Here is a 13,520-nt window from a genome sequence, read left to right on the forward strand (position 1 = left end):
TAAATGAAACGAAAGTGTTTGATTCGTTGGGGCAACTATCATATCGTGAATTATCAGATAACCAATCAGGTCTTGAGATTATATTTTTGGTATTGACACGTAAACAAGAGAAAAATGATGGAAGACGATTGAATTTGGACAATCGAATGAGTAACGTCTAACGTAAATGGCTGAAAATGAGTAGAAAAATGCATCAGACAGCTGTTTTGGAGCCTACAGTAACCTCTTCTTCAATGGAAACACAAACAAGGAAAAAGAAATTCGTCTGTTATTGTTATTTAGTCTTCTGAATGGTCTGCGTCATTCGCTTACGTTCGTGTTTTCATTGAAGAAGTAACTACAGCAGGTCCTGAAACAGCTGTCTGATGCTTTTTCTACTCATTTTCAGCCATTTACGTCAGACGTTACTCGTTTACAACTCCATCAAAAGATATTTCTTTTTGAATCGATTGTTTTTCTTTTTATTTTGCAAAATATCTATCACTGGACGGAGTTTGTTTCTGTCTACTGTATACAGTGTTACCAGGTTCCGTTAACACCGAACATTAATTTCTTTTTTTAATTTTGCCTACCTCTCGGGGTATTATGAGCTTACGCCATTATAGTAATTTTAGTTTCAGCTGGAACAGTATAATTTCGCTAGCGTTGCTGCATCTTGCGTTTGAACCGTAAAGGTAACAATAGGCCTACTGTTCTGACGTTCATCGGTAACAGGGCCGTCTCGAAAAGTTTAGGGGAACGGGACCCAAACATTTTAGAGTCCCTTAGCAGCTCGGGTGGAAAACGTTTTCTAGTGATAAAACACTGTCGATAAAGAAATAAAATGAGACACTATGAAATGAGAGAAATAAAAATAATAAAAAATTTTAATGAATAAAAAAAAATCTTCAATGATTTTTGGACCCTATTTAGTTCGGGACTCTGGGCACGGGTCTTGTTGACTCACCAAAAATAAAAAATAAAGTGATTTTTTGAAAAACTTTGAATTTTTATTTCGGCTATGTATTGATTCAAGGAAGACTATTTTGAATAAACAGGTGCGATTCCGGAACTAATTTTTTTTAAAGACGCACTCTTATCACAACATGGACACTTTGTAGGCCTGTACTGTGTAGTGATAAAAATGGATCGGCTTTGGACTGTGCTGCCAAAGAAAAAAAACAATTTGGTCAAGGGATTTTCTGGCCTGTTGCCGAGCAGTGAACTGCTCTAGGTGGACATTATGAATAATGAGAATTCATTAATTCAGTTTATTTATTGCGCACTCATTTTCTAAGGGTACTCTAACATCATCATATTTTTCATTTTTTTTATGTATGGATCAATGGATGGTTCCTCTCATAATGAAACTGTGTACTGCATATCACGTGGCATCGAAGACCTTACGCCATTTCAAAGTAATATATTAATGTGCACTTTTATATTATGATATACAGTGTGTGTGTGTGTGCTTTTATGTCGTACTTCTCCCCATTTGAGTTCCGCATTGCGTCTGTCGTGGAAAACCGGGAGGGTGTCGGTGTATTGGTCTCTCGTCATATTGGATACCCGTGAAGGTTCTTTTTTCGTTACCCTTTTCCAAAATGTGCAACCGTTCCAATATAACTGCTATTATAACGGTGCGTGGGGAAGGGGGTGGGGTCGGGGAGCAGAACGATTGCCCTCTCAATCCTTTTGAAGGGCCCTGAGACATTTATACCGAAGGCACGTGTCTTTAGAATTCGGGTCTCCTGGCCTTGGGGCACGTGTTGAGAGGGAGCGACAGGTTTTTTATCCATTAGTATAACGGAGTTTGTTGCCCTACGGGAGATTATAAAATAATCTGGTGGAAAGCACCCTCACGTCAAATTGAATATGTATGTTACATGGATATGTGTATGGATATACATATACACCACGCACATATGCAACTCCCAGTCGTCAGGAAGTTGGGACAGGGAAACCTCTCAGTAGTGTCCGTCTGATTGGGCAAACGTTCTCATGGGGGATACACACGATATCGGAAGGACAAATTTTCAATGTTTTTCATTTCCGAAGGTGTTCAGTTTTTTCAACTTCTAGGTGGTAATCGCTCATGCAATCGAGTTCATAGAAAATTTAAAAAAAAATTGACTAATATTTACAATTTGACCACTACGACCTTTCTTTGTATTTTACTTTAATTTTAGAATCAACCATATAATTTTTTATTCTTTTCGGAAACTTTGTGAAACACCCTGTATACATCATTTAATTGAAAAATTAGCTTTTTACTGTTATTGTAAAGCCAGCTTCTTCGACCAGTTGCTCGTAAACACCACGGTGCTCCTTCAAGCAATGAAAAGTACTTGGTGCCGGTGTCCATTTTCGAGATCAATAGTCCAATTAAACCATCCCATTCAAGAATTGAATTGGCCTGTAAGCTATCAGAGTTGTCATATGGACACCTTAAAGCATGGACCCAGCCGGACACTGCCAAGGGTTCTCAAATGAAGGGCCTCATAATAAGATCTGGTACTATGACTTTTGGAAGTAAGAATGTAAATTGATATTTGGAAGCTAGTGCTTCCAGTAAGGTAGGGGTCTCAGAACATCACTGTCTGGGGCCCTGAATATGGTTTTACGGGATCTAGATTGAGAGATTCAGTTCTTTTCTTCAGATGCTGGGCATAAATGGTGCTCACAATGTCAAAAACGTTGGAGACGCCTGGTTTAGAGCCTACAACATTATTATGGAGAATTTGATCAAGATTTTTTGGTGGGGATCGCTTTTTAATTAGTATACTAAATTTTCTAACGAATTTATAGTGCCAAAATCTTTTTCAACCAACGTTGAAGACTTGTCCAGCCTTCCCATTCATATATGACCGCGACAAGTTATCTCTAAATGTTGCAAACTGTCCATATTTTCAGAAGAATCAACGTTTTTCTCCAAAATGCATACAAGCAGTGTTCTTTTGTTGAAAGAAGGTAATTCGTGGAGCCTGTTTTTCTATAAGCTTATTTATTTTTCGCTGTCGTTTTCTTGGTTTCCCCCCTGGAAGCAATGGTCACCAAGGTGTCCCATTCCCGGATAGATAAGGCAAACAGTCCGAGCCCATATATTACGTCACAAATATTTGCTGATTACATCACCCCGTTAAAGGGAGGGAAGAGACAAATGCCCCCAAGAGAAAGAAAAGAAAATCGTCCTTGAGCCATTCGGTCATTTTGTTCTCATGGCGAAAGCTTATTATGCACAATGTTGCGGAAGATAGGCTCGCTGAATGTATGTGTCTCTCCACTACCACTGGGGAATATGTGCGGGAGGCCGCAAGTTCCCAGAAGCACTGGCGACAGCTTTTGTACTATCTTGTGTGGACCGTTCCTCAGATTTGGGGAAACCGAACCTCAGTTTCGGAGGGCTGAAATGCTTGGAAATGATCGCCCAAGATCCTCTGACCTCTAATAAATAACTTGACGTCAAGATAGGTGACGCCATTTTTCCTCCTGCCGCTGAAAGGTGCTTATTTCTGCTGCTGGACGGAAATTCTCAGGCTTCGTTGTTTCTGTGCCCCCCCCCCCCCTGCGGGAAACGTAACATCCATTTACAATGACACTTTTATGAATCGAATTTGTATTTTTTATATTTGTTAAAATTATAATAAATTAAGAATTTTTCAGTTGGCGATTTCGAGCAGGACTAAACTGCAAAGCGTTTAATTACACAGAACAGCAAAATATCTGTTGCCGTAAAACGGGGCTAATATGTATTGATTATTACGTATTTCATTTTTACTTTATTATTTTAACACAAAGCCATACCTTAAAGTTATACGTACTAATTTATAGATATGTTATATGGAAAAATATGAGTCTTAAAACTAGAAACAACCTCACATACAGATAGGGTCTTTCTTGACTATAGATCCAACGATGATTTTAACCCCTCCTCTACCATACTGATTATGCTGTGAGAGTACAGTCATGGGGGGGGGGGGCACAAAGACGGAGTTGAACGGCCCTAGGCCCGGGACAATTATCATCATTTTTTTTCACGCTACAATATAGAAGGACCCGTGAAAATTCTGGTCCAGGAGCCCGCCAAAGATCCCAGCCTAGGGGCCCCGATCTAGTATGTAGGGCCATGAGAACAGTATGTATTTTTAGAAAGTAAGGGGAGGGGAGATATGTATAGTCGAACTCCAGACTTCTCTTGATTAGGTACCTTTCATCCATCACCTCGTGGGTGGGGTGTAATATATATTGTGGTAGGCTACAAAACGTTTTACACAAAAGTCTGTAAAATTGTCTGTAAATTTCAGTCAGCCCCGAATTCAGAGAAGGTGCTCATCACATGTTTCCACATCCAGAGGTGTACGCAAGGGGGTGCTCAGGAGTCCCGTACCCCCCCCCCAATCCGACCAAAAATTAAAAATAATAATAATATTTCGGTGGAAAAATTAAAATATAGAAAGAAAATACCCTTTGTATGCTATATTAACCAATTTCTGTTAATTTAAATGCCTTTTGAAGGATAGTAGCTCAAAATTTTCCACGAAGATAAATTTTGTGCCCCCCCCCTCCAAAGGTCGATCCTGCGTACACCCCTGTCCACATCCCATTATGATAAGTTTTTAATTACTACATATCTAACAAAAAACTTTGTGTAATTATTTCAATAATTTTAGACGCAGTAAATTATAAAGGGACCACCTCCCTATAGGGCCAAACTTTTTGTGATCCGTAATATTTTTCTCTATATATTATTTTTATCACTATAGAACAGTGGTTCTTGAACTTTCGTCCCCCGCGGCTCCCTTACCCAATTCATAGTACATTTGCGGCTCCCCAAAATAGTTTAGTACTTATTTTCACTTATGAAAGAACCATTTCAAATCATAAATAGGCATAAAAATCAATATCTCCAGCTAACCGCGATGCACACTTTAAGAAACACTGCTATAGAAGGTCAGTTTTTTGAGGTACTAATGATGGCTCTCTTCGAGAGGTTTCACTGTATTTAAATTGAATTATCTGATTATCAAAGTCGATCAGAATAACTCGAACTTCGTGTCGGAATCGAAGGTCAGACAGTTTAGTTATTGTGAAATGAATTTTGATAATATTTAAAGAATGAAATGGCTATATTTAAACTGCGATATCGATCAGAAATATACGATTTAACTAATATAAATAGGCTTTACAATCTAAATCATAATTTTTATATCGTTCCGAGTCGTTACCCATGTTCATGATTCTCCAGAGACTGCTCTCAGACTTATGGATAATAAACAACGTGGCCAGTGATTCAGTCATTTTGTTTCTCTCTTTCCTCGATGTCCAGAGTTTGGCTGTAAAGGTTATATAATGGCAATTTACAGGGTTTTTACCAGCAGTGTTTTGACTGCCGGTGGGAACTCGGACGTTTTTCTTTTTCACCCTCCCTTCGGAAGTCCTCCCCCCCCCCCAGTGTTTTCTACCTGATGGTGGTATCGGATATTTGCGGCTCTCTCTCTCCTTCGGCGTCAGGAAGTAAAATATGAGGCTTCATCCCCGTCGGATTGAACCTGTAAATCCTGATCTCGTCCCGACAGTTGCTCAGAATTCCATACGTAGACCTGGCCACTAAACGCAGATTTACGGCGATGAGGTGGCCCCCGCTACTCCTCCGAGAAAGGCTACCCAAAAGCCATGTCTCGTGGGAAGAAGTGGAAAGGAAGACCCACAGCCTGGCCCTGCAATATGAGTTCTTGGGGCGAGGGTGGGCCATATATCAATAGCGAATATATACGTATTTATCTGTATGTATCTTTATACATCTGCTCGTGGCTTGTTGGACTCTGGCATACGCGTATTATGGCCGATACTAACTTCGTGTGCTACGATACAGTGTTGCAGTGTTTTTTTTTTAGGCCCGGGAAAACGAAATTGTTTCTCATAAACCGTGGGTATCCCCCGACTTCTTGACGATTGGCTCTCTTGGCTTTCTTCTCGCTCTCTAGGTTCGTCTCACTGGGTGGCGCAGTAAATTTCAGACAGCAATTTGCAAGGCATTTTTAGGAGGCTCGACTAGCAAATCCCTACTATGTTTTTATATAAAACTTGTCCTTCAAACCATCCTTGTTTTTTAACTCAAACTTCATTTTCTGCTCTACCAAATACAAGTCTTTTGTTCAGTCTGCATCATTGAAATTTTTTTTTTCGACATAAATAGTTCGATTATACATTTGATCTTTGTCAGATGACCAAAAGGGTCCTTAAAGATGGCCTTAAATTTGTGTCCTCGTTGTTTTCTGTTAGACCATAAAAGGCCTTTCAACTTGAATATGGCTCGAAAATTTTTTGATTGCGATTTGAAATACGTTAGTAAGTCGAAACTATGAGGTCACTGTAAATCGTAGTTTGGTTCCAGTGACCACACATTCGTAAGCTTGACAGTCCTATGAGTGGGCGTTGACCATATCTTCTCACATCAACATTTTTTTTCTGCGCATAGCAACATAAATCGAAAAAAAAAAAGGTTGTTAAAACGATTAAGAGATTGCAGAGCAGGCAAGCAAAGCACATTGCTTTATATTCTTCCCACAGGTGCACTAAACATTCTTACGATTGTATCCAATTTTGTATGTACGTGGACGCGTGAAATTCACCTGCCACTCCAATTACAGTAAGAGCTGACCACCGCGGCGCTTCTGCTTAGCGACGACATAATAAGATGCGAATTATCACATTAACCTCGAATCTAGACACCAGAAACGGAAAAACACGAAAGTATTTGCTTATATTTTTGGTCAAGCGGGCCATGGTCCAGACGAAATTTCTCTCGCTTTCAACTTGGTAATTATAATGATGCACAAAGTATGTGATTCGTTTATAAATGAAAACTAGTTATGATATCTGACAGTTTTTTAGCTGAAAAGCCGAAATATTTTATCCCGATTTTGAAGTACACCAGTGGCACCTTGAATAATGATCGTCTCGACTTGTGAGCAAATATTCGCCTTACGAGCTTGAAAAGAACGAAAAAAGCTAATTTACTCATGAAAGCTCGAATGCTTTGAAAAAGTCGATAGAGATATCTTCATTACTTTAAATTATATAAAGTTTGCTTCGGTATCAGTTTGTGATGATAACAAACTCTAGTAACAATAACTCTAAGAATAATAACAATTACTCTAAACAACGAATCAAATTCGTAATTCGAGGCAGGATTGTCGTAACGGATTCAAAAATTATGGGCCAAGACTTTTTCGGGAACTTCTTCCACCTCCATAAATTTTTCTTTTCGAGATAAAACATTGAATTGTATCGTAAAACATAGAATAAAAAATTTTGTATAAAAATTAATAAAATTTGAGAATGCATGAAAATCTAGAATGATTTGGGATCCTTATTTGACTCTTCTTGCCTTGGTCAAGGGTAAACTCGAGATACCACTTGTGATCATAATGCAATTATTAAATAAATCCCATTTCTTCTCTCTTGAATTGACCCATTCTTTCATTTTTAGAATTACCGATTCACTTGGAAGCAATAACAGGATAGTTTTCATTTTCAGATTTAATTTTCTGTTTTTCAAGACAATGAATGAGATCGATCATGTCAAACCAATAAAAATAAACCCATGGCAATTTTAGGCGTGTTAATTTCCGAAAAAAACCGACATGGGGATCGTGTACGTGTCAATTTCTTAACATGGAAAAAGCCAGTTTCTTCTCCTTTGAAGTACTTTGCTTTCCTCCACCCATATCCTCCATAAATAAAGAACAAAAAACACATCATCACCAACCCTATCATCAAGACCATCGTAAAAAAAAACCAACGTTTTCTTGGAAGGGGTTTCTGGTGCGTTTCTTGGACGCGAAGAAGCACCTGCCACATAAGATTTCTCAAGGAGTTTATAAATCCCTCATTCCGCTCTCTCATAAGAAAAGATGGAAAGTCATTTCGCGTAAGATATAGACGAATGAAAAGTTTCTTCTTGTAATCATCCGAGTCTAAAAAACGAGGTCTGCTTCACAACAGCCACAGATAGATATAATGCAGATGCTACTACTGTACCCAACTCGGAAAACACTATGTTCAAGTAGGAAAAGGGCAATTCGTCATTATTATAAGATGTATATGCACTGTTTTTTTGGTTTTTTTTTTGGTGCTCAGTGTACTCTTGTTTATCCTTTTTTGATATTTATTTTTCTTTCAATGGCTTCTTCCCACTGAACTCGTTTCGAACACCATCAATTATCAAACATTTTACCGATCCATTAGCCAGAAACAATGGAGTCTTCAATTCGTTCGAAATGTCTTTCTATACGGATATTCTTACCGATACACTTAACGCCCACTACCTTTTATTTTATTTTATATGATGAGATACTGTTTTGGAGAATAATTTTTTTTTTGTTCCTTCTTATTGTTGGCTTTTCATGTTTTTGCTTCCTGCTCTGAATTTTTAGGTGCTCATTCAAATTCCTATTAGTACGAATACTGATAATATTAAAGTAGAATTTTATTCCCATTTCATATCGGTTTTGTTTGTTTTTACCTGATGACCGAATGGCCACGTTTCAGAGTTTTATTGAGATTATGAGGGATTATTCTCTGATAGAGATCATTTTGTTGAAACAAAATATGTAGAGTGTCTTAATCGGTCGGATGCACTTTCAAATTTGTAAACGATTGAATTTTATCATGATTATTTAAAGACATTTTTCAAGAACATGTTGAGATGGCATGAAAAAATTGCATAAAAAATAAATTTTGTTCTATAGAGTGGCAGAAGTCAGTCATTTCCAGGTAAAACTGAATTATTTATTGATGTGAGTACGTCTTTTAAATCATCTGACGATAACTGGGCGCATTCGCAAAAAGTTCCATAACGAAATAATTTAAACGCTTATATCTCAGGAAATATTTAGAATATACCAGCGTTTTGTATGACTGCGGGTAGATCTCATTGAGAAAAATCCAATGATGTCACTCTGGTTTGAATAACTCATGGACCAGATCCGAGACTAATATTCGTATGAAATTGCTTTTACGCTATATCTAAGGAAATTCGCAACGCAAATAAAACACAATGGTATCACTTATTAGATATAGGTATCACCTATTAGATATTCAAAATACGATGATACCGTATGGATTTCAATGCGTCTTCCGGTCTGGACACAAGGCACGCGGCCCGCATTCGTAACGAAATTTTTTTGCGCTATATCTCTCGAGAAATTCGCGAGCCAAATAGACCACATTGGTATCGAAACGATGAACCTCTCCGCTAATTTTACGAGGTACAGGTGACTAGATACCAAGCGATGATAATTGGAAAGAAAAGTCACATTCCTTTGTGAGGAATCGAACCACCAACCTCTAACTTTCCGGGCGCGTGTTCGATCATTAAACTACAAAGGACAGACATTTTCTTTCCTAAAAACACTATGTTCCTTTGGGCTGAACGAGACTGCACAATAGACAGCCTAACTCAGCAGCAGCTCGTAACGAAATCAGCCTCCATATGAAACGATGAACTTCTCCGCTAATTGTACTGAGTTTGGTAGAACACGCGCCCGAAAAGTGCGAGGTTGGTGGTTCAATTCCCCACAGAGGAATGTGACTTTTCTTTCTAATTATCTTTGCTTGGTATCTAGTCATCTGTACTTCGTAACATTGGTATCGTCTGTTAGATATTCCAATCACAAATCCGGTGGTATCATTTTCATTATGTCAGTAACTAACACAAAAGGTAGGCCCAAAGAACGTATTCACGTCAAAACTTGCGCTATGACACAGCCTACCCCTAATTTTTTCTCAACGATTAATACACGGCCGTAACTATGATTTTTGCCACCCGAGACAAACATGATTTGGCCACCCCCACAACTTTAAAATTCGATAATTTTATAACGGTGTTCTTTGTTCCCACCTAAAACTGCCATCCCGTAAATTCTGCCGCCTGGAGCAATCGCCCCCTCTAATTCCGGCCCTGATTAATGTCTCATAAAGTTAGCGAATTTTTAGGTGTTCATCCACAAGTTCCCATTCAATCGGTTACTAATAATATTGAATTGGAATTTTATTCAATTTCCCACCGAATGGACAAGTTCTATTTAGGTTATGGGTGACACTGTTGGAGCTAGTTTTGTTGAGTGTCTTAATACATCCAAATTTGACTCCAGTTCAATTTTACCATGATTATTCAAAAGAAATTTTTCAAGAATGTGTTGAGATGACCCTGATGTGATAAAAGTTTATAGGAAATGGTTTTATCACCTTAAGTGGCAGGAACGCCAGATACTTTCGGTTAGAATTTAATTATTTCTCGATGATTCAATGTCTCATGAGTCATTTTCAGGTGCGTATTCAATTTTTCAGTGGAATGGACATTAATAATATTTAAATGAAATTTTATTTAGTTCCTGATTGAATGGTCCGGTTGTATTGAGGTTGTCAAGAGAACTTTGTTTTATTATTTTGATGCCAATTTTTTTCAATTTTTAGGACACTTTTTAAGGTTTTTGTAGGGCATCAGCGTCCAGGCCTTGCTGATAATATTGAAGTAGAATTTTATTCGATTTCTAACCGAATGACCAAGTTCCAGAGTTCTAAGTGTGATACTGTTAGCCATTTTTGTCAAGACAAGTACCCATTTATATATGTTGATTGGGTACACGTCCAAGTTTGTCTCCAATAAAATTTTACCATGATTATTTAAAAGACATCTTTCAAAAATGTGTTAAGGTGACCTTGATGTTTAAATTTATACAGAAAGTGATTTTTTTTTTCTGGAGTGACAGGAATCAATCATTTTTTGCGGAAATTCAATTATTTACGGTTGATTCATGTCTTTTAGAGTTGGCAAATTCTCAGGTGCTCATTCAAGTATCCCATTAAAATAGGTACTGATAATATTGAAGCAAAACTTTATTCAATTTTCAATCTAATGGCTAAATTTCAGAGTTCTATTGAGATTATGAGTGATACTATTACAGATATTTTGTTGGGACAAGATAAGAGTGTAATCGGTTGGGTACGCGCCTATATTTGCCTCCAGTTGAATTTTGCTTCGATTATTTAATATAAATTTTTCAAGAATTCATTAAGATGATCCTATATATATATATATATATATATATATATATATGCCGCTGTGGTGGTCGAGTGGTTATAGTGCCGGACTCGTGATGCGAGGATCCGGGTTCGAACCCCACAGTGGTGGTCGGCTGAAGTTGGTTTTCTGTGGTTCCCAACTTCAAGGCGCAAATGCGAGCCGATCTCCCCGTTAAAAAGTCTCGCCACAGAGAGCAACAGTCCTACAACGGTAAGTCATTCAACCATAACACTTCACTCATAGTTAGAAAAACTGGGGGCAGATGACAGCACTACACATAACAAGCATTACACAGAAACAAACTTTACGTCAGGTTGCACTACACGTACACGCACATTCCCGCATGTACCGATTCGTTCGGGGGTTCCGCGGGGGGGGGGGTGCATGTGTGATGTAGCAGTAGTAGGTAGGGCTTCCAAAAAAAATGGCTCGGGGATCCATGATGTTCTTAAGTCAGCCACCTCGTTGGGCAATTTGCCTGTTGTGGCGTTGTATTTGTATTTGTATTTGTATATATAGTGTGGAAATTATTTTATTTTTCATGTAGGAGCGCAATCAGTCATTTTTGGATAAAATGTAATTATCTCTCAATGATTAATGTCTCAAAAAAAGTTGGGGAATTTTCTGAGTGCTCATTCAACTGTCCCGCCTCCCATTAGAAAGAATACTGATAACATGTGTAATTTCATTCAATTTCTGACTGAATGGTCAAGCTCTATTGAGATTTTAATTGATGCTGCTGGAGCTATTTTCTTCGATACATGTTGTGTTTCTTCGTAAGTAAACGGAGAATTGGTCCAAATTTATCTACACATTCTTGTTAGATTAATAATTTCATTAAATTAGTTCAATTAATACAGTGATTCGTTAAAATTTGTAATGGATTATAATTAATATCAATATATCTAATTTATAAAAAAAAAATTAACTATGTGCAAATTTCTATTATTGCAGATCGATGATAGATTAAATATTTTTTATTCTTTTGCCTGATTTGTAAAATTTTTTAGAAATATTTTAAAAGTTTTTCTCAACCTGGATCCATATGGTCCCCTTGCGGTCCTGAGATTTTCCAAGCGGGACACGGGTGAAAATCAAGTCGAAGGGGGAGCCATGATAGGCTGCTGGAGGGAGGGCACGAATCACTGTGGGAAAAATCCAGATATAAAAAATGATGCTTCAAGGGAATTACGGGGGGAAAAAATGTAACTATATATATATACACTTCCTGAATGAAGTAAAACTTCCCATAGAGCCAGGGCCCTTTTTACTCATGAGCCCACTCGGACCCAGAACGGAGCCTAGACTGTGTAGCAGGGCTTCCACGGTAATGAGATTTGATACTATTTTTTTTCTAGAATAAGTATGTAAATTTGTATACGGGTACTCCCAGCAACGTAGGGCGCCTCGGATGTTACTAAAATGGTCCTGCATAGAACAATGACCATTTTGAAACATGTTCCTGATGTCGATTGGGGATCCTACGTGATGAGATCTGATGCCATGATTTACGAATGTAAATAAATACTAAGATTTTGTTTCTAGTTAAAGTAAGGAGCTCCAGAACATGTTTTTCGCTCGAGGGCCCATGCAGGTTTGACAGCATTGCATAGACCCCCCCCCCCCAGAGAGTCCTCGCTGAATCGTGGGTAACCTTACAATCTTACTCATGAAATTTTTCTTCACAATATCAATTTGCTAAAAAGAAAAATCAATTCAATCAACAAGAAGGGTCTCGCTCCTTGATGGGGAGGGGCTTTGGATGAGACAAGGGGGATCACGAGAAAAAATATGGTTCAAAGGAGGCCATGGGCGAATAAGGGTTAGGAAACGCTGTGTTAAGACAACCTTAGTGTAGCAAAATTATACAGGAAGTATATTTTTCCTGTGGAAGAAAACAAATGGATGTGCAATAGCCATTACGAACGACTCATTTTAGAAAATAGAATTCAATTATTTCTCGATGATTCATGTCTCATAAAGTGACGCAAAGCAAACTAACAAAACGAGAATATAATTGACAAAATCACGAGTGTGAAATGACAAAATCAAATTCAATGCCTAGTGTCAAATTTCATTTCCCTGCCGTGTTAGGCCTTTTTAATACTTATTTTTCCCATGTAGTAGAAAAGGTCTTAGTAATCCGACACCTGTGCTAGGCCTCATCCACATCTAAAAGACACTAATATCTGTCAAGTAATATTTTTGTTATTTTATTTTATTTTCCAGTCTTACCATGTCCAAAAAAAAAAAAAACCACCAAAATCTTCAGATTTTAGTACAACTTCCTTTAAAGTAATGCGCGACGCACTCTCAGATCGTCATCATCGTCACCAACGTACCGTTACAACAGGGGTGAGGAAAGGTAATAGCCATATACATACATAGGCCGCCCTATCCCATAACCTAGAAAGAGAGGTAAAATAACACACACAGGAAAAAAAAAAAAACC

At 38.0% G+C, this 13,520-nt stretch overlaps 1 protein-coding gene across 2 annotated transcripts in view; it reads left to right on the plus strand.

Moving 5' to 3' along the window:
* Positions 1-13,520, plus strand: part of LOC149084951 (sal-like protein 1) — a 209,611-nt gene that overhangs the window by 63,834 nt on the left and 132,257 nt on the right. Inside the window, exon 3 of one of the 2 annotated variants that reach the window (XM_089232694.1) lies at positions 1,380-1,397. The exons of the other annotated variant lie outside the window; for it this stretch is intronic. Coding sequence (XP_089088820.1) covers positions 1,380-1,397 — 18 coding nt within the window. The remainder of the gene's footprint in view (positions 1-1,379; positions 1,398-13,520) is intronic. 2 annotated transcript variants of the gene reach the window in all.

Source organism: Pholcus phalangioides, unplaced genomic scaffold, assembly GCF_987345545.1.
Source record: "Pholcus phalangioides strain wild (caught in Gottingen) unplaced genomic scaffold, Ppha-v1.0 ptg000007l_1, whole genome shotgun sequence".
Lineage (NCBI taxonomy): Eukaryota > Metazoa > Arthropoda > Arachnida > Araneae > Pholcidae > Pholcus > Pholcus phalangioides.